At 41.2% G+C, this 25,808-nt stretch overlaps 1 protein-coding gene across 2 annotated transcripts in view; it reads left to right on the forward strand.

Moving 5' to 3' along the window:
- The first annotated feature begins 274 nt into the window (after positions 1 to 274).
- Positions 275 to 25,808, forward strand: part of LVRN (laeverin) — a 51,104-nt gene continuing 25,570 nt past the window's right edge. For both annotated transcript variants that reach the window (XR_015714260.1, XM_016224940.2), the window contains exons 1-6: positions 275 to 1,034; positions 12,935 to 13,077; positions 14,163 to 14,302; positions 17,701 to 17,827; positions 21,454 to 21,608; positions 23,224 to 23,337. Coding sequence is in view for 1 of the 2 variants with exons in the window: in XM_016224940.2 (XP_016080426.2) it covers positions 346 to 1,034; positions 12,935 to 13,077; positions 14,163 to 14,302; positions 17,701 to 17,827; positions 21,454 to 21,608; positions 23,224 to 23,337 (1,368 nt within the window). In the remaining variant the exon portion in view is untranslated. The remainder of the gene's footprint in view (positions 1,035 to 12,934; positions 13,078 to 14,162; positions 14,303 to 17,700; positions 17,828 to 21,453; positions 21,609 to 23,223; positions 23,338 to 25,808) is intronic.

Below are 25,808 nucleotides of genomic sequence, written 5' to 3' on the forward strand. Positions count from 1 at the left end.
GGGTGCACATTCGAGTTTATTCCTACTGTCCCCCACTCGCGCCGACTCCGGAAGCCTCTTCCGCAAGGTCTTCCCCGGCGGACCCGATGGGGCGCGCTCCTGGGCGCACCGGGTCCGCCTCTTCCCCGGGCTCCAGCGGGAGGGGGTGGGTAGGCAGGGACCTGGATTTGATTAGGTGGGAGGGGGAAGCTGTGGTCCCAATCGCGCTCTCCCGTCTCCCAGTTCCTCGGGGGGAGGAGGGACGGGGCCAGGGAGAGGGCCCCACTCCCGAGAACCCGGCCCGCGGGTCTAAGCCGTGGCCGCCGCCTCCGGGTCCTCAGCTCGTCCCGGCCAGAGGTCTCCGCGATGGGACCCCCTTCCAGCTCCGGCTTCTACGTGAGCCGCGCGGTAGCCCTGCTGCTGGCCGCGCTGGCGGCCGCGCTCCTGCTGGCGCTGGCCGTGCTCGCCGCGCTCTACGGCCACTGCGCGCCCGCCGCGCCGTCGGAGCTTCACGACTGCGGGGTCCCCGACGCCGGGCCGTCCCGGCCGGGCGGGTCTCCGTCCGCTCGGACGACCGACCCCACCCGCGAGCCGACGGTTGCGGCCACCCCGGACAAGGGGCAGCCCCCGGGACCCTGGGACCAGCTGCGCCTGCCGCCCTGGCTCGTGCCGCTGCACTACGAGCTGGAGCTGTGGCCCCGGCTGCGGCCCGACGAGCTCTCGCCTCCCGCGCCGCGCTTCACCGGCCGCGTCACCATCACCGTGCGCTGCGCCGCGGCCACCCCGCGGCTGCTGCTGCACAGCTTCTCGCTGGACTGTGACGGCGCGGAGGTGCGGGGTCCGCTGTCCGCGCGCGCTGAGAACGCCACCCCGGGCCGCGTGCCCGTGGACGACGTGTGGTTCGCGCCGGACATGCAGTACATGGTGCTGGAGCTCCGCGAGGCCCTGCGGCCCGGGAGCCTGTACGAGCTGCGGCTCAGCTTCTCGGGCCGCGCGTCCCAGAGCACCCGGGAGGGCCTCTTCACCAACGTCTACACCGACCGGGGCGAGCGCAGGTAAGGGCGGGGCGGCCCGGGCCCCCTCGGCCCCGCGTCCGGCCGTCCAGCTGCCTTCCCGGGTCCCGGCGCGCGTCTCCGCCCTTCCCCAACGCCCCTGGCCCGTTCCCGGCGCCCTTTCCCTCCAGACCCAGCGGGGGGGCGCCTCCTCCCTCCCGGGGACCCTGCTCGGGACAAAGCCCCCCAGACCGTGGCCGGCTCGCACCCCCATCCCCGCCCATCCCATTTGTTCCTCTCGTCCCTTTTGAGGCCTCTGCCACCCTCAGAGGTTTATCGTTCACTTCAGAAGGCCCCCCTTTCCTCCGACCCGCACTCTCTGCGCCGCAGCGAGCAAACCCCTTGGTTCTCAGGGTTTGGTCCGCGCCCCGGCTGCAGCTGCCACACGTGGGGGCCGGTTCCAAACGCGGACTCGCCCGCCCCACCCTTGACCTAAGGGCTCAGAATTTGCGTTTTAGTGAGACCCCGGGGTGATTTCCGGGCGTACGGTTGGAGCTGCCGAGAGGCTGCCACAGCCTCGGCCTCCCCGCGGCTCCCTCCCGGCGCCCCGAGCTCGGCGCCCCGCCCCTTTTCCTCCGCGCTGGGCAACCGCTGCTCCTGCGGCGGACGGGCTCACGTCGGGGCTGTTTGTTCTCGTTTTTTTTTCTTTCTGCTGAGGATCTCCAAACCCTCCAGTGCCCCGTAATTCACCCCCGCCCGCCCCTGCCTGGGGCCCGCCTCGGGGTGTGCGGGTGAGCACCCCTACCCCGCCCCGCGCTGCGGGCAGCGCCGCAGACCGCCCGGGCCTGCGCTTTCGGGGTCCCTCTGCTGGGGAAAGTACATAGAGAAGAGCGGCGGCTGCCCGCCCCTCGGGGCCCGCAGGCTCGCGGCGCGTCCGGAGGTGCGCCTTACACTCCTTAGAGATAACGCCTCTCACACGGAATGTCTCCGGATCGAGAACGGCCTCTTGCCACGGCCTGCGGCCGCAGGACTTGACCTCCGGCGAGCATGGGGGGGGGGGGGGGTGTAAATGGTTTAGGTGGAAGATACCAAACAAGTCTCCCCCCCCCCCCAAAACTGGAGACCTCCTTCACTCGCGCACTGGTGGAGCATTTGCGGTTTACACAACTGCATGTACGTTACCCTTTATTATTAGAGAAAATGTTCTCAGATGTTCTCCATGGGAAAGAAACCCACTAAATTACCCCCTTAAATCATCTCCTGCGCTATTTTCAAAACTTCAGGGGTTTTAAAATAAGTTTAATAAGCTGCCTTAGTAGATGTGTAATCTGTAACTTTTGTTTTTTAAGGACAGTATGCCTGGTGTTTCTCTTTTTTAAAAAAAAGGCATCAATGCTTGAAAAATCGTTTTTGAAAGGCTTCAGGTTAGGACAATGTGTGTCTGGACTATGAGCACTGGGGAACCTTTTGAAATAACTGTGTTAGCTCAGGGTGCAAGATTTTTCAGAGGGAAAAAATGTCCACTCTGTGCACACGTATCTGACAGTGTTTCCTGCTGTCAGTAAGTATATCATCTGTTCACCCATCTCTTTCTTCTTCCCTAAGGGGAAGTCTCAGCGGGGGCTGCAGCCCAGATGAACTGCTCTAGCAAACAAGGGAAAGGAAAGTCCCCTTTTCTATTGTGCTGCCAACTCCAGTGGTAACTAGAAACCATATTCTGAAAACATTAAAATTCAAACAGGCAGAAATCTTAATAAAGTTTTACAGATGTTCACGGACCAAGGTGGAGCTCCAGATCTGTGGCATCTTAAACGAGCCATTGCCTCAAAGTTGTTCTTCGGGGTCTTTGCTTCTGAAGCCACAAGGAAAAGAAACCTGCAGTTGGGCTTGAAGCCAAGGCCACAAAGAACCAAGGCCACAAAGACAAAGGGATGACTTGTGGTGAGGCAGATTTTGGAAATCCAACAGGCAGAGTTTGAACCTGAGCCATGTGACTTAAGCCAGTGTCTCTACCTCTCTGAGTTTACACAGAGTGAGAGTGTTGTGAGAATTAAATGAGAAAGGGGGAGACAGTGACTGACTCACAGCCTGCGCATTGGTAGCTGCTATCATGACCTCGGGCATTATTGTTAGGAGCATCCTCCTGTTATCTAAACATGGAACCTGCCACATTCCTGGTAAAGATGAGTTTAAGATTTCCATATGGGAAAAAACTGCCTAGTGATCTCACATCGTTCTTAGGGTATCTATAATTTTAGCTGCAGCAGTCAGAATATGTTTACCTCTACTTTGGTGACCTTTTACCACAGCCTGGTCAGGCTAATGTTTTTAAATAATTTTACTCAACACTAAAGGAAAAGAGAAAGAAAATCATTCCAGAAAATGATTTTCAAAGAGCATCACTGACTCCTACTTCTAATGTTTAGGTTATGATTTTCTACCTTCAGGGGTTTCTGGGGATGCTTCCCACCTGTTCTTGGCCTATCTCCACTTGGCAGGTGCCATCACATTTCTTCCATATAAGAACAACCTCCTGGATGCCTTGGACAGGTGCTTCTATGTGTCAGTGCCTGGTTCCCACCTTCCATGTGCAGAAAGTTGAAAGCAAGATAAAAATGTTAATGTCCCTCAAAGCAGTATTTCCCAAACTTTACTCACTGGCATATCACTATTTCAGGTAGTGTCATATTTACATATCTCCAGCCATATTATTTGCTAAAAAAAAGTTACTTGATTTAAACAAAAATATTAAAAAGACTATTGAAAAGCAACTCTATACCACTGTCATAAATGGAAAACCATTAGTAATTTATAGACTGTAATGGCACAGGCTAATACAATAAAAGCAATGCTAATAAGTTTTACCTATTATTATTGCCTACTGAAGCATCTGAAGGATCTGAATCTGAGGGCTGCTCTCTCTTTGTTAAAAAGGAAAATTAGAATTAGAACCAAGGCTTTGTCTTGACTCAGTCAAGATGATTCATAAAATTGGAAAAGAACCGACTTTCTCATGTGTGAGTCAAATCTATTTTGTAGTATATCTGAGGGCTACCGAAATCTTTTTCCATGTACACTTTGGGAAATCCTGCATTAGAGTAGTGCTTCACAAACGTTTAATGTGCGTCAGAACCATCAGAGGAACTAATTAAACATGCAGGTTCCTGGGGCACACCATCAAAAATTCCAGGTCAGTACACTCATGTTGATAGTAATATTATTCACCATAACCACAAGGTGGAAGCAACCCAAGTGCCCATTGATGAATAAATGGGTAAACAAAATGTGTGTACATACAGTGGAATGTAGTATTCAGCCTTTAAAAGGAAGGAAATTCTGAAATACTCTACAACATGGGTAACCTTGAGGACATTATATAAGGTACCCAGAGTACTCAAGTTTATAGAGACGGAAAGTAGAATTGTGCTTGCTAAGGGCTGGGGGAGTGGGGAGTTGTTTAATGAGGGACATTTTGGTTTCCAGTTTTTGGCTATTACAGGTATAAATAAAGCATCTATGAGCAATTGTGCATAAATTTTTGTGTGATTGTATTTATTTTTCTGGAATAAAGGACCAGGAGTGCAATTGCTGGGTCATATGGTAGTTGCATGTTCAGTTTTTAAGAAACTGCCGAACTGTTTCCCAGAGTGTCTGGACTATTTTACAGTCCCACCAGCAATGTATGAATGACAGTTTCTTTGCATCTTGGCCACCATTAGGTATTGTCACTGTTTTTTTGTTTTTTTATTTTAGCTGTCCTGATAGGTGTATAGTGATAGCTCATTGTAATTTTAATTTACATTTATCTAATGGCCAATGATGTGGAACATCTTTTCATGCTTATTTGCCATCTATATATCACCTTCAATGAAATGGCTTTTTATCTCTTTTGCCCATTTTCTCATTGAACTGTTTGCTTTTTCTACTGTTGAGTTCCATGAGTTTCTAATATATTTTATATCTGAGTCTATTGAGAGATATATGGTTCACAAACAGGTCCTCCCAGCCTGCATCTCATCTTTTCATTCTGTTAATAATGTGTTTCAGAGACCAAAGTTTTAAATTTTAATGAAGTCCAGTTTATCAATTTTTTATAGATCATGCGTTTAGTGTCATGTCTAAGAATTCTTTTCTTATGACTATTTTTTTTTTAGAGCAGTTTTAGGTTTACAACAAAATTGAGAGGGAAATACAGAGATTTCTCATATAGCTCCATATAGCTCCTGCCCCCACTCATGCGTGGCTTCCCCCACTATCAATATCACTCACCAGAATGGTCTTTTTTTTCTTTTACCAAAGATGAACGTATATCGACACATCATAACCACCCAAAGTCCATAGTTTACCTTAGGGTTCCTTGTTGGTGTTGTACATTCTGTAAGTTTGAACTAATGTATAATGACATATATCCATCATTATAAAATTATACCGAATATATTCACTTCCCTAAAAATCCTGTTATCTGCCTATTTATCACCCCCCAACCACTGATCTTTTTATTGTCTCCATAGTTGTGCCTTCTCCAGAATGTCGTATAGTTGAAATTCATTATATCTATATAATGGCTATATATTATATAGCCTTTTATCATCATATATTGTGTGTGTAAATATATATATGTATATAGCCTTTTCAGATTGACTTCTTTCTTTTGGTGATATACAATTAAGATTTCTCTTTTCATGGCTTGATAGCTCATTTCTTTTTAGCACTGAATGATATTCCACAGTTTGCTTATTCATTCACCTACTAAAGGACATTTTGGTTGCTTCCAATTTTTGGCAATTATGAGAAAGCTGCTATCAACTCTGTATGCAAGTTTTTGTATGGACATACATTTTCAATTCCTTTAGATAAATACCAAGGAGCATAATTACTGGCTTGTACAGTAAAAGTATGCTTAGTTTTGTAACTGTAACCGCTGAACTGTCTTCCAAAGTGGCTGTACCCCTTTACATTCCCACCAGCAGTGAATGAGAGAGTTCCTGGTGCTCCACATCCTCACCAGCATTTCGTTTAAGTGTTCCAGATTTCGGCCATTCTAATAATTGTGTAGTGGTATCTCATTGTTGTTTTCATTTCCATTTCCTTGATGACATAGAATGTGGAACATCTTTTTATGTGCTTGTTTGCCATCTGTATAGTTTCTTTGATGAGGTGTCTGTTCAGATCTTTGACCCATTTTTTGAATTGAGTTGTTTGTTTCCCTATTGTTGCATTTTAAGAATTCTTTGTATATTTTGAACAGCAGTCCTTTATAAGATGTGTGTTTTGCAAAGATTTTCTCCCAGTCTGTGACTGTCTTCTCATTCTCTTATGTTGTCTTTTGCAGAGCAGAAGTTTTAATTTTAATGAAGTCCAGCTTCTCATGTATTTATTTCATGGATCTTATCTTTAGTGTAGTATCCAAAAAGACATCACCACACCCAAGGTTATTTAGGTTTTCTTTTTCTGTTATCTTGTAGGAGTTTTATAGTTTTGCATCTTACATTTATGTCTATGTCCCATTATGAATTAATTTTTGTTAAGGGGGTAAGGTTTGTGTCTAGATTCATTTCTTATTTTTATTTTTTGTATGTGGGTGTCCAGTAGTTCCAGCAACATTTGTTGAAGAGACTATATCCACTCCATTGTATTGCCTTTGCTCCTTTGTCAAAGATCTATTGACTATATTTATATGGGTCCATTTCTGGGCTCTTTATTCTGTTCCGTTAATTTATTTATCTTTTCTTTTGTCTCTTCCTATTTTACTGAGAGTTTTTATTATGAATGGTTGTTGGATTTTGGCAAAAGCTTTTACTCTATCTATTGATATGATCATAAGGTTTTTCTTATTTAGTCTCATGTGATGGATTACATTAATTGATTTTCTTTTTTTTAACTTTATTTTTGTTGTTGACACTATTACAGATGTCCCCATTTTCCCTTCCTTTCCCCACCTCTACCCAGTTCCCAAGCCCTCTTCCCTCTGGCCATGACCACACTGTAGTCTGTGTCTATGGATTATGCATATATATACTTTGGCTAATCCCTTCACCTTCTTTCATCCAGTCCTCTCTACCCCCTCCACTGTGACAGCTGTCTGTCTGTTCCATGTATCCATGCCTCTTTCTATTTTGTTCATCAGTTTATTTTGTTCATTAGATTCCACATATAAGTGAGATTATATGGTATTTGTCTTTCTCTGACTGGCTTAGCTCACTTAGCATAATGAACCAGTCTTACATACTTGGGATAAATCCCACTTGACTGTGGTGTATAATTCTTTTTATACATTGTCAAATTAAATTTGTTAATATTTAATATTTTGTTGAGGTTTTTACATCTCTGTTCATGAGAGATATTCATCTATAGTTTTATTTTCTTATAATGTCTTTGTCTGATTTTGGTATTAAGGTAATACTGGCTTCATAGAATAAGTAAAAGAGCATTCCTTCTGCTTCTATCCTCTGAAATTGTAGAGAATTGGTATTACTTCTTCCTTAAATGTTTGGTAGAATTCACCAGTAAACCCATCTGGGCCTGGTGCTTTTTGTTTTGGAAGATTTTAATTATTAATTAGTCACTTGATTTCTTTAATAAATATAAGTCTATTCAGATTGTCTATTTTTTCTTGTGGAAGTTTTGGCAGCTTATGTCTTTCAAGGATTTGGTCTCTTTCATCTAGGTTATCAGATTTGTGGGCACAGAGTATTACATAGTATTTCTTATTATCCTTTTAATGTCTGTAGGATCTGTGGTGATGTCCCTGCTTTCATTTGTGATATTGGTATTGATATAGTTGAATCAATATCTACCATATTCACTCTTGTTTTCTATTTGTTGCCCATGTTCTTTGTTCCTATTTTGTCCACTCTTTTTCTGCCTTTCTTTATTATGTTGAATTTTTCAATCCATGAACACAGAATGTCTGTCCATTTATTTAGATCTTTGATTTATTTCATCAGCATTTTATCGTTTTCAGCATACTACCCTGTATCTGTTTTGTTAGATTTTCATGTATTTCATTTTATTTGAGCAATTGTAAATGGTATTGTATGTTTAGTTTTAGATTTCATGTGTTTGTTGCCACTAATAGAAATACTGAGTTTTATATGTGTATCTTGTATCCTATGACTGGCTGATCTCACTTACTAAATTGAGTAGGGTTTTGTGTGTGTGTGTGTGTGTGTGTGTGTGTGTGTGTGTGTATTCCTTGGGATTTTCTATGTAGATCATCATGTCATCTGCAAATGGAGAGGTTTTTTTCTTCTATTCCAATTTCTGTGCCATTTATTTTATTTTATTGCCTTACTGTGCTGGCTAAAACTTCCAGCACTGTGTGTAACAGTATAAGATTGGACATTCTTACCTTTTTCCTAATCTTAGAGGGAAAGATTTTAGCCTCTCACTGACAAGTATGATGTTAAGTGTAAGTTTTCTTGTATATATTCTTTATCAAGTTGAGGAAGCGTCTCTCTATATTATTTGAGAGGGTTTTTTTTTTTTTTTACCATGATGAATGGGTATTGGTTTTGTCCAACATTTTTTCTGTATCAGTTGATATATGATCATGTGGTTTTTCTCCTTTTGTCTATTATTTGAGTTTCTTAAAAATTTATCTTTATTGTTGAAAATATTACAGATGTCCCCTTTTTCCCCCATTAACCCCTTCCACCCCCCACCTACTCCCTGCTCCAGGTGTATTAATTGACTTTTGAATATTGAATCAGCCTTTGTTCCCCTCAGTTTTTTATAAGAGCAGTTGCTATATAGTAAGGGAGAGTGGGAAGGAAGGCTGGGAAGAGAGAGAGAAAGACAAATGGACAAAACAAGTGTCTTTACTTTTCACTCTCCTTCTGACAGGGTGTGACCCTGAGACAAATTTCCTTGTGACAGTAATTTCTTAGGAAGTGTTCCCAGGAAAAACCAACGGGCAAATGGGGCAGTATGACTGGGATGAGGAGGCCAAGTCAGGATGTGAGATCAAAGTCCCATGGAGAAGTGTTCTGGAGAGAGTGTGAACCACACCTCAAAGTTTTCCCCATCAGGAGCAAAGGAGCAGGAGCAGCTTACTGGTGTGAAATGGCTGGAGAAAACTGGGATTTTTGTTTGGGACAAATTAAAGTGAGAACAGCATGATAAAAATCAATCAATTTGTGTAGGTGTAGAAAGAGTACCGAGAATTGGAACTTCCTTCCAGCCATTGTTTTATCTGGGAAATCTGGCACAGCCTTCAGGGTATGACACACAAGAGAGAAATCTGAGTAATGTTAGGAAAGAATTGAGAAGTCTCAAAACAAGGTTAATGAACTCAAGTGCCAGGCACATAGTGTCATTGGTGCCACAGAGAAAAGAGGTCATTTCATTATCCTATGTTAAACCCACACATTTCATGTGGATGAGCAGCTTTCTCTGGGTCATGGTTTTGCTCATCAAAGATTTAGATCCTGTATCTTTTGAAAACCAGTGTAACCAGCATACTGAAAAAGCATACCTCATGGTTCAGTAAAAATGCCGCTGTGCTTCTTCCACTGTCTTTTCACAACTTAGTCTCTGGGGTCATCTTTCTTGCTTGTGCATGAATATTCTAATAGCCTAAAATTTCCTGGTCATTCTTAGGTGGCAGATGATCTGTCACTAAGTCCCAAACACTGTCCAGATGCAGAAATTAGAAAATCCAGTCCTGTGTGATACTTAAAACTTTGAACTTAATTTACTATTAAATCTCCCTCCTTCCCCCTCTACCCTCATTTCTCCAAGTTTGGGTTGGCTTCTCAGGATGGAAACCTGCAGTGAAGTTGGAGGTAGTGGTCCTTCCATTTCTCCCCTCATATTTCTAGTCTTCCCCTTCCATCTTGAGAGCTGCTATCTCAACCCCACTAGGTCCAGTGGGACTGGGTGAGGCAGGGAGGGGTGACACACAGGGCAGTTTTTACTTGAACCAGTGCTCTTGTCATTTCATCTCACTTGAGTCTAGCACATGCCTTTTTCCCCTGAGATGTCATTTTCCTGGACTCTTCAGAGTTTTCTCACTGTTTTTCTTTCTCCTACAATTCCCTTGACTCTGCAGGATGTTTTTCTTATTTTTCTGTTCTGGTGGTCACTTGTGGCTCCTTCCTCAGCCCCTAGACATTGAGAAGTTCATCTCCAAACTCCTCCAGGTGGCTCTACTGGTCAGAACCCAAGATAGTCCCCATACTGGCTCATTCTGTGTCTCAGGGCCCATGGTTCTTCCAGGGAACACTCATATATCCCTTGCCTGGGACTGACGTGGGTCCCAAGGCAGCAACACTCTTCTGGTTCTGACTCCAAAGCAGTCAGTTCTCTTGCCTTTCTGATTGCCACCTGGTAGGAGTTAGACTCCAGACAGTGTCAATTTCAATTTTCTCAAGAGTCAGTTGGGCACCAGCCTCTAAACCTCAGCCTCAGGAAACACATCTACTGCTCTCCGAGGGACCTTCCTTCCTTAGCTCAGGGTTAGAGGGTTGCACCTCCTCCCAACTCCCTGAGAGCAGGAGGGCCTGGCAAAATAATGCCCACCTCCCCCCCAAACACACACTTCCAAGAAATCTCTTCTCTGATATTTTTTAGTCTCCATTTCCTAACACTTCTTTTCTCTCCTTGATATAGCTGAGAAGTCCTAGAGGAGCCCACAGTTTCTTGAGACCACTTACTTTGAAAATCTTCATAACATGGTTTGGCATCTTTCTTTGGAATTTTACATCTATTATGTATTGGTGCCTGGTGGAAACTTCAGTTTTAAGATCCTATTACACAAGTAATAAACAACAAACATGATTCATGGGCCAATCCTTGAACCACAGTCCAGTGGTATAATATCTGTCTCTACTAAATATTTTGATTTCTGAGTGTGTTACGTAAAAAAAAAGAAAGAAAAAGAAAAAAGGGGGACAACTCTTCAAAGAGTCTTATTTCATTTTTGACCACCTATGTTATTTAGCACTTGTTAACTAGAGCTATAGGCATACAGAGTTCATAGAATAATTTGGAATGAAATACCTTATTGAGTGGATATTTTTAATATGGTAATAGATTTATCCCCAAGGACATCAAGTGTTCTTGACCACTAAGACCTCTTCCAGCACATGAAAGTGGTGAGTCCATGATTCTCTGACTGTACAAGAGGGCAGGAAAGAAAGTGGCTTTGCAATACTGAGCTGTTAGGAGACAAATTCTCCCAAATTAACTCCCTCACCAGCTGAGCCCTCTAAACCCAGACTTCATGGGCACCATAATAGCATGTTTCAGTGAGGTCTGAAGGGAGGAGAGGGTGGTGCATGGTTCTATTTTCTGAGATCAGAATATCCTTACAGGGAAGGTTGAGTCCAAAGCAGAGAGAAGGGAAATAAAAATACCAGTCTTTGGTCCCCAGATGTGGCATAACTGGATTGTATGTGTTGCTGGTTGGCTCTGACCTTTGCAGTCAAGATTGAGAGCCAGAAAGACTGTGTATTGTAGGGATTTTTCCCTTTTTTGTTTGTTTGTATAAAACCAGGGAGGGAAATAGTTGAGTAAAATCCAAGAGAGTTTCTTTAATTTCACTTCTCCTGAGACCTGAATCATGAAACTGAAAGGCACTTGCTTGATGTTTGATTTGTTAAAGTGGTGACTCCAAGCTGCTGTCTCTTAGCCTTTTTGAACCTGTACCCAGTTTTGATAAGCATAAAAGTTTTCCATTTCCTGCAAGAGTCTGATTTTCTCCCTCCTCCTCACTGTGCAGCCTCCTTGAGATTTATATGCTTTGTGAAGTCATGGCAGTGGAGAAGATGTTATCAAGCTTTACTTGCTATAATTTTTGTTGCACAAACAATAGGCATTTGTTGGCCTTCCAAATATATAATCAGGTATTGTATAAATGGATGTGCTTTTTCACTCTTCATTACACCCTTTAATGCTAGTATATCACTGTCAGTACAAAAGGTCCTATAACTTCAGAGAACCCATAGATCTCCTGGAGCTCATGCATGAGCTCTCAAGGGACTATTTCTCCCAACCCTAGATGACCTCATGGGCCACGCTCTCTCAAGATACCTTTGTTGAATTCACCTCTCACTTACCAAAAAACGGGGCCTGAAGCAAGAGTAAGTGCCTCACATTACGTCTCAGGACCTAAGGTGGAAAATGGAATTTAGCCTCCATGATTGTTATCTAAAAACAGGTTTCCAGGTCAGAGAATCTTGGAAAATGGGACAATGAGACTGCAGGTATATTCTGAGGAAGAAGTTGTTTGCTAGGACCCATCTCTTGTCAGACTCAGTTTTTACAGAGGGTGAACCTGACAATCTCCTTGTTTGCTCAGGGTACTCTTGCCCCTAAACTTTCCCCTATAAATCACCAGTGCACAGTGGGATAACGTAATTTTTTATTTTTTTCCATGGAGCTTGGGGGAAGGGGCAGTAGGGATTTGATAAATCTACCTGTATACAGGGTAATTCAAAAAGTAAAATACAAGTTGTTTTGTTAGGCATTTGCCCACTTTGTTTACACCCCAAGAATGTGCAAAATAAAGCATTCTGTATGTTTTCAACCAGGAAGAAGAGGAAACATGAGCAAAAGATAAAAATGTAGACATTCTTCAGCTCACTTGCATTTCGAAGGAAGATAAAAGCAATAGACCATACCCAAAATAGTAATCCCATTTTAAAAAGACTTGGTTTTCAAAAGCCTGGCATTGCATATTGGTTATTTTTGTTCCTATTTTGTTTGTAAAAGGTTTTAAAATCATATGATGTAATGAAGTAAATATTATTTTGTGGTTGAAAATTAAATAGTTCTTTTGTATTTTAGGTCTTGTGAGAATTGGAGTGTTTGTGTGTTATGAGGAGGGCAGCAAGGAAGATGAGGGGAAAACATTCTAGCTCCTTCCTGTATATAATTATAAGCCATAATCACTCAGTATTTTTTTTCTTCCACTGGTTTGAGATAAAAATAAATAGATTTTTCCCAAAAATGTATTTTAGGGTCCTGTTAGCGTCTCAGATGGAACCAACATTTGCCAGGAATGTTTTCCCTTGTTTTGATGAACCAGCTCTGAAGGCAACTTTTAATATTACAATTATTCATCATCCAAGTTATGTGGCTCTTTCCAACATGCCAAAGCTAGGTAAGTAATGTTTCCTGTCATCTCATATATATACACACACACACACACATATATACATATATATGGCCATATTTCATCATTTTTATGGTTGAGTAATATTTCATCGTGTGTGTGTGTGTATGTATACATATATATACATACACACACACACATATATATATATCTCGCATCTTTTTTATACAATAGCCCATCGAAGGACACTTAGGTTGTTTCCATGTCTTGAATTCTTTCTTTTTGTATTAGAAGCTGGGACATTATGCTGTTCTTACACATTGGCAAACTGTCTGTCCATTAGTTTGAGCTTCAACTATTAATCATAAGAGATAATAAGCTAGTGAACTTGGTCTGAATCTGGTGCAAAAGTGTGTTTTATTTAGCTCACATGACTCTTTTCTTTTGATTGAATTACTTTTAAAAATTCAGAGATTTCTCATAAAAATAAAAATTCTTACTCCCTTGAAAACTTAAAAGATCTAACAACACTGAGCCTGCGGTTCTTATAGGACAGCACGATTTACAACTGAAAAGAGGCCGCCTCCTGCAGACTCCCTAGCCTGTGCTCCCTAGCTTGCCAGGATCCCCACCAATCCCTCTCAGTGTACACTGGCCTGTTTTACATCAAGGACCTGGCCCTCGCAGGCAGTTGAATTTGTGATTTCAGGTTTAAAGGCTCCAGCCTCTTTTCAATGAAGACCTAGCTGAAACCTGAGATTGGCAGAATTGTACCTTGTTGACCTACCATGGGCCTGGGATGCTCTAGATTAAATCTGTGAGCAATGGGCTGGAGTAGAAAACTAGATGTGGATGGAAAAGAGAGGTGGCAGATCGTGGGCCTAACTTACAGTGCTCATGGATGTGGCCCTCAGTCGAGACCACATCACTCAGCATACTAATTCAGGACCAAGACGTTGTCCTTAGATCTTCCTGATGTGGTTTTGATAGCTTAAGGGTAAAGAAATCCAAACTGCTAGACCTTGGGGAGTAGTTGGGACAAAGTAGCCAGGTGACAGTCAACTTGACAAATTAATTTAAAGGTAGATATTATTACTTAGGTTTATGGTGATTTGGGACTAAAATTTCTCCAGGTCAGTATGAAAAAGAAGATGTGAATGGAAGCAAATGGATGGTTACCACCTTTTCCATCACACCCCACATGCCAACTTATTTAACTGCGTTTGCTGTCTGTGACTATGACCATGTCACCACAATGGAAAGGGGCAAGGAGGTGAGTAAGGAAGTGTCCAGGTAAGGGTACATTTGTACTGGCTGTGGAGTGTTCATCCACTCTTTCCGCACCCGGGGGTATGGCTACACATCCCATCGTCACCTCTTGGTCTGGCTCCCACTTTTTCCAAGCCCTTTTAAAGCTCTCAGTGTGGCTTTGAGGAATGAGACATAACAATTCCTGCTGTAGCTCGGTGGAGGGGTTTCCATGGCAGGCTAAACATTAAGCCCACTCAAGGTAGGTTCTGAGCCCTCTCTTCCCAGGCTGCCTTTCCGAGGGCAAGAGAGAATAGGGAAAGCTGACATACTAGCTCTTTGAAGCTCAGGTTTACCCGTTTACCTTGCTCACAGTGTTCATGCAGCCTTGCAGCTGGGCGATGCTCAGTGTGGCATGAGCACAGACAGCCGGGGGGAGTGCTGCGGCTGAGATGGAGCCTGCAGGTTGAGCACGGTCCCTGCTGAGAAGCAGGGCTGCTGGGTTCCTAGGCTCTGGGCATGCAGCGCTTCCCCAGAGTTTGTATAAAGTCAGTGCTCTGCCCTGAAATACCTAGTTTTCACCCATTTATATCCTCATAACATCATAATCCTTAAGGAAAATACCCAGGTTATTGTGCCAGTACTTTGTATACTGGTTCACTCCCTAAGCTAGAGTGTGGAGGTGCGTAAGGCCACCGCTGTCTGCAGTCTCAGCTCTTTCTGGTCGGATCGACCTCTCGGGCCGAGGAAGAAGAGGCCCTCCAGCTGGCGGAGGCTCTCTCTTGGGCCCCCACTTTATCTCCTACTTGTGGAGACAAGGAAGCTGTGGATGAGCCAAGCCTGTCATCAGGGGGAGAATTACTCAAAGTTGCTCCTCCTGCACTCCTAACCTAACGATGAAATAGAAATACTGTGCTGGACGCAGACAACACCTCGTTATCTTCCTCAGCTGTTGTCCCCAGCCTGATTTTCCACCTGGCAAATCCTTGATATTTACAGACATAACACTGGCCACATCAAATGTTCATGACATCTATATTGATCAACATTCTCGGGCACAGTTTGAAAGCACATGCTCTGTGTCTGGCGTGAAGGAGTGGGTCCCAGAGCTCACGAGTGACACAAGGTGCTCTGTCAGCACCCGCATCTCAAGTGGCTTGTTGCTCTCAATGCTACTGCACAGGGAACAATTCTCATAAAAGTATCAAATCTGTTTCTTAGTGAAAGATCACCCTGAAAAGAAAGCCAACTGCTGTAGAAGCAAAGAAAAAATGGAAATGCCTAAGAAAGCAATGTTGTCAGCCAGAAAATTGAAATTTGGGATTGAGTTTATCAGTGGAATGTTGCATTTGGCTAAGGCTCAGCGCTACAAATGAAGGAGTCCACCATATACTCCACAGGAGAGCTAGAATGTACTCTTGGAATTAGGCCCAGACTATATAAAAGTTGCTCATCGAGTAGGGGAAAATTTAGTGAAATTGAAAATGTGATTAATGTGTGGCGCGAGGATAAACATAGAAAACAGAACTAGGGTTGGAGATAACATATTCTGAGTAGACCTTAGCACACATGGGCATGTGTAAAGATATTCCTCTCTCTTAGAGGCTGACGTCAGCTGTGTGTCAGGAGGGCCACAAGAACACACTGGTGCACTGGCTATGATTTTGAAGGAACTTTATGGCTGCATCTCCAAGTACTCCTTGCTGCCTTACCAGGGGCCACGCACTCCTCCCACCCAGCTTAAAATATCCATTATTTGCCCACCTTTTGGCTTATAGAATGGTGGTTGTGGGAGGAGCTTTATAAACTCAAAATTAACATACAGGCTTTAATTGTTATGTCCCAAAATTTAAGTGAATTAAAATGCATTCATTATCTTGAATGTGGGGAGAGGACACTGTTCTTTCCACTCAGTAGTGTGGCTTTGGTTTACCAGTCTTCCTGTTGCCTCAGAAATTAGAACTTGAGTGGGGGAGGGTAAGTTTATTGCAGGAGCAGGGTTGAGCCTTGGGCCCCTCTTTCCCAGGGTAATGAGACCTCTGCAGCAAGGGCAATGTTGGAAGGAATGAGGGGATCAATGCAAGAGGCTTCCAAAACAGGTGGTTGCATTTTGTGAAAGGGGAGCATTCCTGAAGATCTCATATAATTCAAAATTTACATAATTCAAGACAAATTTTTCTAGCACAAATGAAAGCAAAGGGAAATGAATGTGTTCTTGGAGTACAATAATCTGCAAATATTGTGCTGTTTTTCATTTCCTTAGAATTTTCTCTAATGTTTTGCAGAGAGCTCTTTCTCAAATTAACTGTACTCACATCACGACAATTATTTTAATTCCCTCATCTCCCTCTAACTTTCGTTCCAGGGTTATTGAGTTTCATACATGTTCTTTAGCATTAACACTAGCAACTCCATTAAAAAGTGCTTAGATGGCATTGTTCTGGGGTATAAAATAATTTCATATTAAAATAATGATGAATGTTAAAACAACAGCAAATTACAGTAGTCACCAGAGTCATGCAAGAAGCTTCCAAGTGCCCAAACAACAACATGGTTACATTAAACTAACAATACAGAGCAGGGATTTCTTTTTACCAACTAAAGTGCAAGTGTCATAAACGGAGAATATAGTTTACTTGCTTCAACAACTATAAAATCATGACTTTTAAAAAAACATATATGTCTTTTTGATTTCAGAGAGAGGAAGGGAGAAGGAGAGAGAGATAGAAACATCAATGATGAGAGAGTATTGATCGGCTGCCTCCTTCACACCTCCTAGTGGGGAATGATCCTGCAACCCCGGCAGGTGCCCTGACCAGGAATCAAACTGTGATCTCCTGGATCATAGGTCAACACTCAGCCGCTGAGCCACGCTGGCCGGGCAAATCAGAAGACTTTTGATGAACTTTTTAAAATTAGGGAAATTAACCGTATTGCATGTTTTGAAAATAAGATGGGACTATTAATGGGACTTCATTGACAAACCATTTTAAATTGGCATGATTCAAGTTTGTTTAATATGTACCATACTGTATAACCCCCACTAACTGCACAATTCTGTTTTGGAACAATCAAAATATGTCCAGAACAGGGAAATAAGGGCCCAAGGTGCCCATTTACTCTAACGTACAATCTACATTTTCCATGAGGGTAGGCACAGATTGTTTTGGGGTTATAGTAGTTATACATGTTATTGCAAAAGATTGAAATAACACACTTTCTGGGGAAGTCACTGTTCACAACTTAGTGAGGAGCCTTCTGGGCTTTTCTCAGCAGGCATATACATTTAGACATTTTGTTATGCGGTTTCTTTTGAAAAGTGTGGCTTTGGCTGTGGAGTATCGGGGAACTGGAACAAGTAGGCTGCCACTTTCCAATATTACTACTTCTTTTCCTAATCACTTCACAATTGTTTTGATTTAGATACGCATTTGGGCCCGGAAAGATGCCATCGCAAATGGATATGCAGACTTTGCTTTGAACATCACAGGTCCCATCTTCTCTTTCCTGGAAGATTTATTTAATATTAGTTACCCTCTTCCAAAAACAGGTGAGTCATTTTCCCTTCCAGTGCAGTTGATTTACTATTATGGGGGCTCCAAGTTGAGGTCAAGTGTATCCAAGGACCCATTGTCACTATTTAGTTGCTATTTGGAGTTAGTTCCATCCCCTTCTGAACACATAGAGTTCTGTCTTCTCTTTCTCTGTGTGGTTTCATGTGCCCAGCAGGTATTCAGAGAGTGCTCAGGCTTTAGATCCCTCCCAGGTACTAACTAGCAGCCTCACATCCTCCAGACCCTGCCTTCTCTCTTGCATCCTGTTCTTTCCTCACATCAAGCAAGTGTGAAATGCAAGGCTCTGGATCCTTTTAGCAGGGCTATGTGAATTATTCCAGTTACCATTAGTAAGGTTTTGTTGTTTTTTTAAAAATATTCTTTAGCTCTGAGTCATTGGATTAGGATTTAAGAGCTCCATCTGTGAATTTTTGCTATATAAAATTGGAATCATGTGAGAATATAATATGATCCTTGAGGAAATATGTAAACATTTTATCTCTTATAGATCTATGCAGTATGTCCTTAAAATTGTGTGAGCCACTCAGCTTAGAAAGTTGTGTTTTTTCTCTCTAAAATGAGGGTATCATGTAAATGTATTTTGTTCCTCTGACATGGATTGGTGGGTGGGAGGGGAGTGGGTGGAAGAAAAGAAAGGTTAGAAGAATGAGAAACCTAGGTTAAGGCAACTAAGTTTGTCCCAAGATAATAGAGCATTATCTATGGAGGCTATGTAATGACCTGGGTACACACCTTATTACACACTGTCAACTTCAACCATGTGTAAGGTCAACTTAAATGATTGAACTTAGCACAGCAGAGAATATTCACTAGGCAGATGTAGCATGTATTATAAAAATAATATTTCTTCTATTAGCAAAAGGAAATTAAAAACACTTTTATTGTTCTAGTTATAAAAATAATAAATGATCACACTGTAGAAAACTTGGAAAAATAGGGAAAAGCACAAAAAAGAGAAGAAAAGTCTCCTGTAATGCTGCTACACATATAACCATGGCTGACATTGGTGTATATCCCAGTGCCTGTCAGTCTGGATCTCTGTCTTTCTCTGCATTTGCTTCTTTGTGCGTGTGTGTGTGCGTGTGTGTGTGTGCGTGCGTGCGTGTGTGTGTGTGTGTGTGTGTGTGTCTTCACCCAAAGACATGTTTCTTGATTTTAGAGAGCGGCAGGGAGACAGAGAGAGAGAGGGGGAGAGAGAGAAACGTGAATGTAAGAGAAAAACATTGTTCCATTGCCTACTATATGCACCCTGATGGGGGATTAAACCTGCAACCTAGGTATGTGCACTGACCAGGAATCGAACCCACAACCGTTTGGTGTACAGGAGCTCCAGCCAATGGGGCCACCTTTGTTTTTGGCAAAGATGGCAACATAGAGTTGACACTGTTCTTTGAATGGCTTTTTTTTGTATGTAGTGATATGATCCAGATAACTCAATATTCTTTTTTGTCATTTTTAAGACATAGAATGCCTACATAGAAAGTTGATAGAATACTTTATTTACTTCTCAGTGGTTGAATATTTGGACTGCTTCTACCACTTTGTGGTGGCTACTTTCAGAACACTAAAGAAAACCATCGTAAGAAAATGTTTACAAATATCTGTGGCCTGGCCGGGCGTGGCTCAGCGGTTGAGGGTCGACCTAGGATCCAGGCGATCGGGGTTCGATTCCCAGTCAGGGCTCATGCCCGGGTTGTGGGCTTGATCCCCAGTCGGGAGCGTGCAGGAGGCAGCTGATCAATGACTCTCTCATCATTGATGTTTCTATCTCTCTCTCTCCCTCTCCTTTCCTCTCTCTGAAATCAATAAAGATATATTTTAAAAAACAACAACAAAAACCAAATATCTGTGCTCTTTGTTGTAGTATAAATTCCAAAAGTTGAATGATTTAGTCAAAGGATAGGAACATTTCTAAAGGTTATGAAGCATTTTGCTGACTGCTTCCGAAAGACTGCAGCAGTTCACACCTCACCAGCCAGCTATGTGTCACTTTTCCTATAATTATTAATCCTAATTATTAATGCTAGTGCTAACCACTACTAATTAGTAAGCTTCACATACATTTGAAGAGTGTTATATTATTTTTTAAAATCTTTGGTTTTGATAACTAAAGAAGTTGAACATTGTAAATAAGAATTTTGGCTGTTTCAATGATTTCTTTAATGAGTTGTTCATACTTTTTTAATTTGTCAGAGTTCTTTACTGAAAAAATATTGTCTAGTTATGATATATGCTGCAGATACTTTACACAGTTTGTGGTTTGCCTTTCAAATTTGTTTATGGTGTCTTTAGTGAACTAAATATTTAATTTTAAATAGATTTTATTTTTTAGAGAGTTCCCATTTACCTCTTCTTCCTCCTCTCCACCCAGCCCCAGTTTTTGCTATTAACATCTTGCATCAGTGTGGTACATTTATTATAACTGATGAAGCAATATTGATACATTATTATTAACTAAAGTCTAGAGTTTACATTATGGTTTATTCTGTGTTGTACAGTTCTATGAGTTTTGACAAATGTATAATACATGTATACACCATTATAGCATCATACCAAATAGCTTCACTGCCATAAAATCCATTGTGCTCCACCTATTCGTTCGGCCCCTCCCCTAAGTCCCTGAAAACCACTGATCTTTTCATTGTCTCTATAGTTTTGCCTTTTCTGTAATGATGTATAGTTGGAATTACAACATGGGTAGCTTTTTTTAGACTGACTTCTTTTACTTAGTAATATGCATTTAAGGCTTCTCCATGACCTTTCATAGCTTGATAGATAATTTCTTTTTGTCACTGAATAATACACTATGGATGTCCCACAGTTTGTTTATCCATTCTCCTATTGAAGCACATCATGGTTGCTTCCCATTTTTTGGCAATTATGAATAAAGAGGCAATAAACATTTGTGTGCAAGTTTTTGTATGAACATAAATTTTCAACTCATTGGAGTCAATTCCTAGAAGTTCAATTGCTAGACTGTATGGTCAGCCTATGTTTAACTTTATCAGAAACCCCCAAACTACCTTCCAAGCAGATGTACCATTTTGCATTCCCACCAGCAACGAATGAGAGCTCCTGTTGTTCCAAATCTTCTCCAGTGTTTGGTGTTGTGTTTTGGATTTTAGCCATCCTAATAGATGTGTAGTGGTATCTCATTGCTATTTTTGTTGCATTATTGGTTTGTTTGTTTTTCAGTCCTCACCCAAGGATATTTTTTCCACTGCTTTTCAGAGAGAGTAGAAGGGAGAGAGAGGGAGAGAGAGAGAAACATCGATGTGAGAGAGACACATCGACTGGTTGCCTCTCGCAGGGATCCCAGCTGTGCCTGGGAATCCAGCCTGCAACTGAGGTATGTGTCCTTGACCGGAATCAAACCTGAGACTCTTTAGTGCAGGGGCCAGCACTCTAACTACTGAGCCAAACCAGCTAGGTCATGTCTTTGGTATTAATCTTTAAAGTCTTCTCTCCTCTCAGATTTTCAATATTCACTTGTATTTTCTTTCAGTAATTGTATGATTTAACTTTGAGATATTTATAACTGGAAATCTCAAATTTTTTGGAAGAGATGGTTCTATTTTTTCCTTCATTTAAATCCACTTAGATCTGATTGCCTTGCCTACTTTTGACGACCGTGCAATGGAAAATTGGGGACTATTGGTGTTTGATGAGTCATTATTGTTGCTGCAACAAAATGATGAACTACTAGAAGCAAAGATGGTGATCTCCCACATTGTCTCCCACGAGATCGGACATCAGGCATGTGGTAAAATGTGTTTTCTTATTTCACATGAAGATGTTCTCCAGCTGTTCTACCAAAAATAGCAAAATAATAACAATACCTGCCATACACCAAATTTTAAGAAATTATTCAAAAAAATGGGACAATGAGAGCCTTGGACAACATGGCTCAGTATGGTTGGACTTTGTCCCATGCACCAAAAGGTTGCTGGTTCGATTCCAGGTCAGGGCACATGTCCGGGTTTCGGCCTGTCCCAGGTAGTGGGTGTTCAGGAGGCAGGTGATTGATTTCACACTCTCACATCAATGTTTCTCTCTCTCTCTCTCTCTCTCTCTCTCCCCCTTCCTTTCTCTCTAAAATCAATTTTAAAAAAAAAGAAAAAGGGGAGGACAGTGAGAAAAACAAGGAAGGCTCTGTGTAATCAGATCCTGGGTGGATTTGAACAACTGGTGATGGATCACAATGGTGAGACCTTACAGTCCACTGGAGGGTCAGGTATTTACATCCAAAGGTTGACTTTGCTCCACAAAGTCCTCTTCAGGAAAAATAAGCCAAGCAGAGCTATGATTATTTGTTTTCACGTCACCTCAAAATAAGGTACATCCTAAAAGGTCACTGAAAGATATCCACATTTCATCAGTAAGATGAGTAGTAATTAATCTTTGAGGTGCATCCCCAAAATTGGTGTAAACAAGGATTCATTTCATTAGAACTATATGCTTTCATGTTGTGATTTGTGAAGATTAGTTATTTGATTAACTGGAAATTCTCACATGTGCCTTTTGACCTTGACTCCATTAATACAAATCTGTCAAGAAAGAAATCATCAACTATGAAATTATCTTGTTATATGGATCCATAAGAAATTTTGGGAAAGAGTGATTTACATGGATTGGATAACAAAAACCCTGTTAAACGGTCAATACACACTTCCACAAGTTTTCATCAGCCACCCAAAGCATCGTTTTATATTATATCCCAACTGACACATTGTTTTGGAATACAGGCTCCCAACTTTTAGTACATCACAGCTGTTATAAGAATTTGGTTAAATACCAGGGTGTGGATTTGTTGGTTTTGGAAATTATCGTGTTTTTCTTTTCTGATTCTATTCATCATCTGTTCGACATTTTCTGTTAAGCTTAAATAGAAAATAATTATAGCTGGACCATTTTGCAGAACACAATTACTTGAGTGATTTGTGCATGACCCAGATCAAATCATATTTTTAAAACATAATAACTGCTTACAGCAAAATCCTGACATAGACTATTTAGAGTATAAGATGCTGTAATTAGTAGGTATTAAGTGAACATTCAGAACTTCTGTTTTATTTAACTTATGGGCAAAGTGGACAGTTTAAGAAATGCTACTCTAGCTGTCATTATTTTTGAACATCACAGGTTTAAAACAAAAATTGCTTTCAATCTTTGAATGTGGAATAATTATTTCAGAGAAATGAATGCATGACTAATATCTCTTCATGTTAAAGCAACGTGCTTTTTGGAGTCCTGTTTTATTGATAGCAAATAAAGTTTATGTCTTTGATTCTATATTTATTTAACATGCTATTTCAATAAATATCACTTAAATTAAATTTAAGAAAGCTCTTTTCTTTTCCATCTCCAAAAGTGGTTTGGAAACTTGGTTACCATGAATTGGTGGAACAATATCTGGCTCAATGAAGGTTTTGCAACTTATTTTGAGTTTGAAGTAGTTAGCCACTTCAATTCTGAACTCCCAGGAGTAAGTATGTCTATTAAATTTATTTATAATTTTTTCTCCTACTTATAAAAGTAATACATATTCATTGTTGAAAATGTGTAAACTATAGAAAAATACAAGGAATACTACATTATCTGTAATACCAGAGATGATCAGGGTTATCTTTTTAATGTGTTTTCTCTTTCCAGGCTTACTTATTGTAAATATTCATAAAAGTGGGAATTACACAGATATGTATAATGCCTTTTCTACTTCATATTATACCAAAATCATTTCCACAAATCATTAATTATTTTTGAAAACAAGATTTTTAAGGATTGCCTATTACTTTATTATATAACCTTATAAGGTATATGTATATAATCTTTTCCTATTGTTTGATTTTAGGTTATTTTCACTTATTCCTACCTAACCTAAATTTTAAAGCAGTTGTAATAGTGGTCTATGACTTTAATGATAAGTAACATGCTACATTATATATTTTAAATATTCTATATAATTTTACATATAATATAGCTGATATATATAATATTAATAACTGACATTTATATATTACATTATTTTGCTATTTTGAATAAATAGTAATGTGAAAAAAAGGATAAGTTTATGGGCATGCAATTCTGATGATTTCAACTGTAAGTTATATTTCTGATAAGTTATTTAGAGTAATTAGGTAGTGCTTTCAGGATGGCATGATAAAGCCAAGTTGATTTTATTTGATTGAGATGTTTAAGTGTTTAGATTTAATATCATCCTTTGGCCCAGACCTCACTTCTTTATAACAAGCCAGCTGTCCTTTCTTCCCTCTGTTTCTGCCTCCTGCCGTCTGCCTGGTGCTCAGGGTCGCTCTTCCTGCTGCTCTTCGCCAGCCTCTCTCATCTCCCCTCCCAAGTGTCTCCCAGGCTGGATGCTTGGCCTCTTTTGCCCTCTCCCTACCCTCACTCACTTAAAGAGTGTCTTGTTATGTAAAATGTTGAACTCCACTGGCCCACTCTTCCTTACAGGCTAAATTTATCCACTTTGAAGGAGATTGTAAAGATTATGTTCTATTATGTTGGTAATAAAATTTGCCCTTTAAAATGAAAGGATGGTGATGGTTGATAGATACTTGGTTTCTGTTGGTTAAAAGGATGGTAGAATTAAAAGTTGACAGGCCTATCTTGGCCTCAGAGAACTTAAAAAATTTTTTCATTTGTTTGTGAAATCACAGTTTCTGGGAAGCAATGATGTGGTAGCCTCTGACTGTCCCAGCTCCACGCCACCCACCCTGGCCCTTGCGGGCACCCTATAAAAGGCCCACCACCCTGAGCCCAGCGGCTCCACTGCCTCTGCTCTTCCTCCCTCGGATCGGACTCATTATATAGATCAGCAGAGTGAAGTATCCAAAGGTTAAGTGACTTCCCAAGTTAATTTCCCAGACTGGGCCAGAACTGTGATTCTAACCCACTTGTCTGGATCCGCTCTGATGAGGAGGGTAATGATGACAGTAACAATAATGTGGTATTTGCCATTCACTCAGCACTTAGGACAAGTGCCGGGTAGTGTGAGTTCTACACACACATCATCCTACTCAGGCCTCAAAACAATCATCTGAATATAGTTGTTATTTTTTCTATTTTATAGTTGAGGAAACAGGCATCGAAGCATTAAGTAAATTGTGCAAGGCTTCGGCAGAGTTATAAAATATCAAAGATAAGATTCAATTCCAGGTTTCTCTGACTGCAAAGCCCATGCCTTTAGTCACCGTGCTCTGCAGAGAAAGCCTCTGGAGTGTTCTTGTTCTCAAGGAGCTAGTGTGTGTGTGTGTGTGTGTGTGTGTGTGTGTGTGTGTGTGTGACTCTTTTCATATATATAAACTTCATATACATATAGTAAATCTGAGTTTTCTTCAAAAGCCCTTTCCATATATTCTATACCTCTGTGCTTAGAGTCAATAAGGAAAGAAATTCCATTCCCATGAAACAATTAGATTTACCTTCTATGTTCTTTTTTTAAAAAAATATTATTTTTCAATTACAGTTTACATTCAGTATTATTTGTATCAATTTTAGATGTACAGCATAGTGGTTAGACAATCATATACTTTATAAAGTATTCTCCCCCAATATTTTCAGTACCCACCTGGCACCATACATAGTTATTACTATATTATCGACTATATTCCCTATGCTGTACTTTACATTCCTGTGACTGTTTTGAAACTACCAGTTTGTACCTCTTCATGCCTTCACCTTTTTCACCTAGCCCCCAACTCCCTCCCCTTTGGTAACTATCAGTCTGTTCTCTGTATCTATAAGACTATTTCAATTTTGCTCATTTGTTTATTTTGTTATTTAGATTCCACATATAAGTGAAACCATCTGGTATTTGTCTTTCTCTAACTGACTTATTTCACTTAGCATAATGCCTTCTAGTTTCATCCATGCTGTTGCAAATGGTAAGATTTCATTCTTTTTATGGCCCAGTAATATTCCATTGTATATATATACCAC

This window comes from Miniopterus natalensis, chromosome 3 (assembly GCF_054644295.1).
Source record: "Miniopterus natalensis isolate mMinNat1 chromosome 3, mMinNat1.hap1, whole genome shotgun sequence".
Lineage (NCBI taxonomy): Eukaryota > Metazoa > Chordata > Mammalia > Chiroptera > Miniopteridae > Miniopterus > Miniopterus natalensis.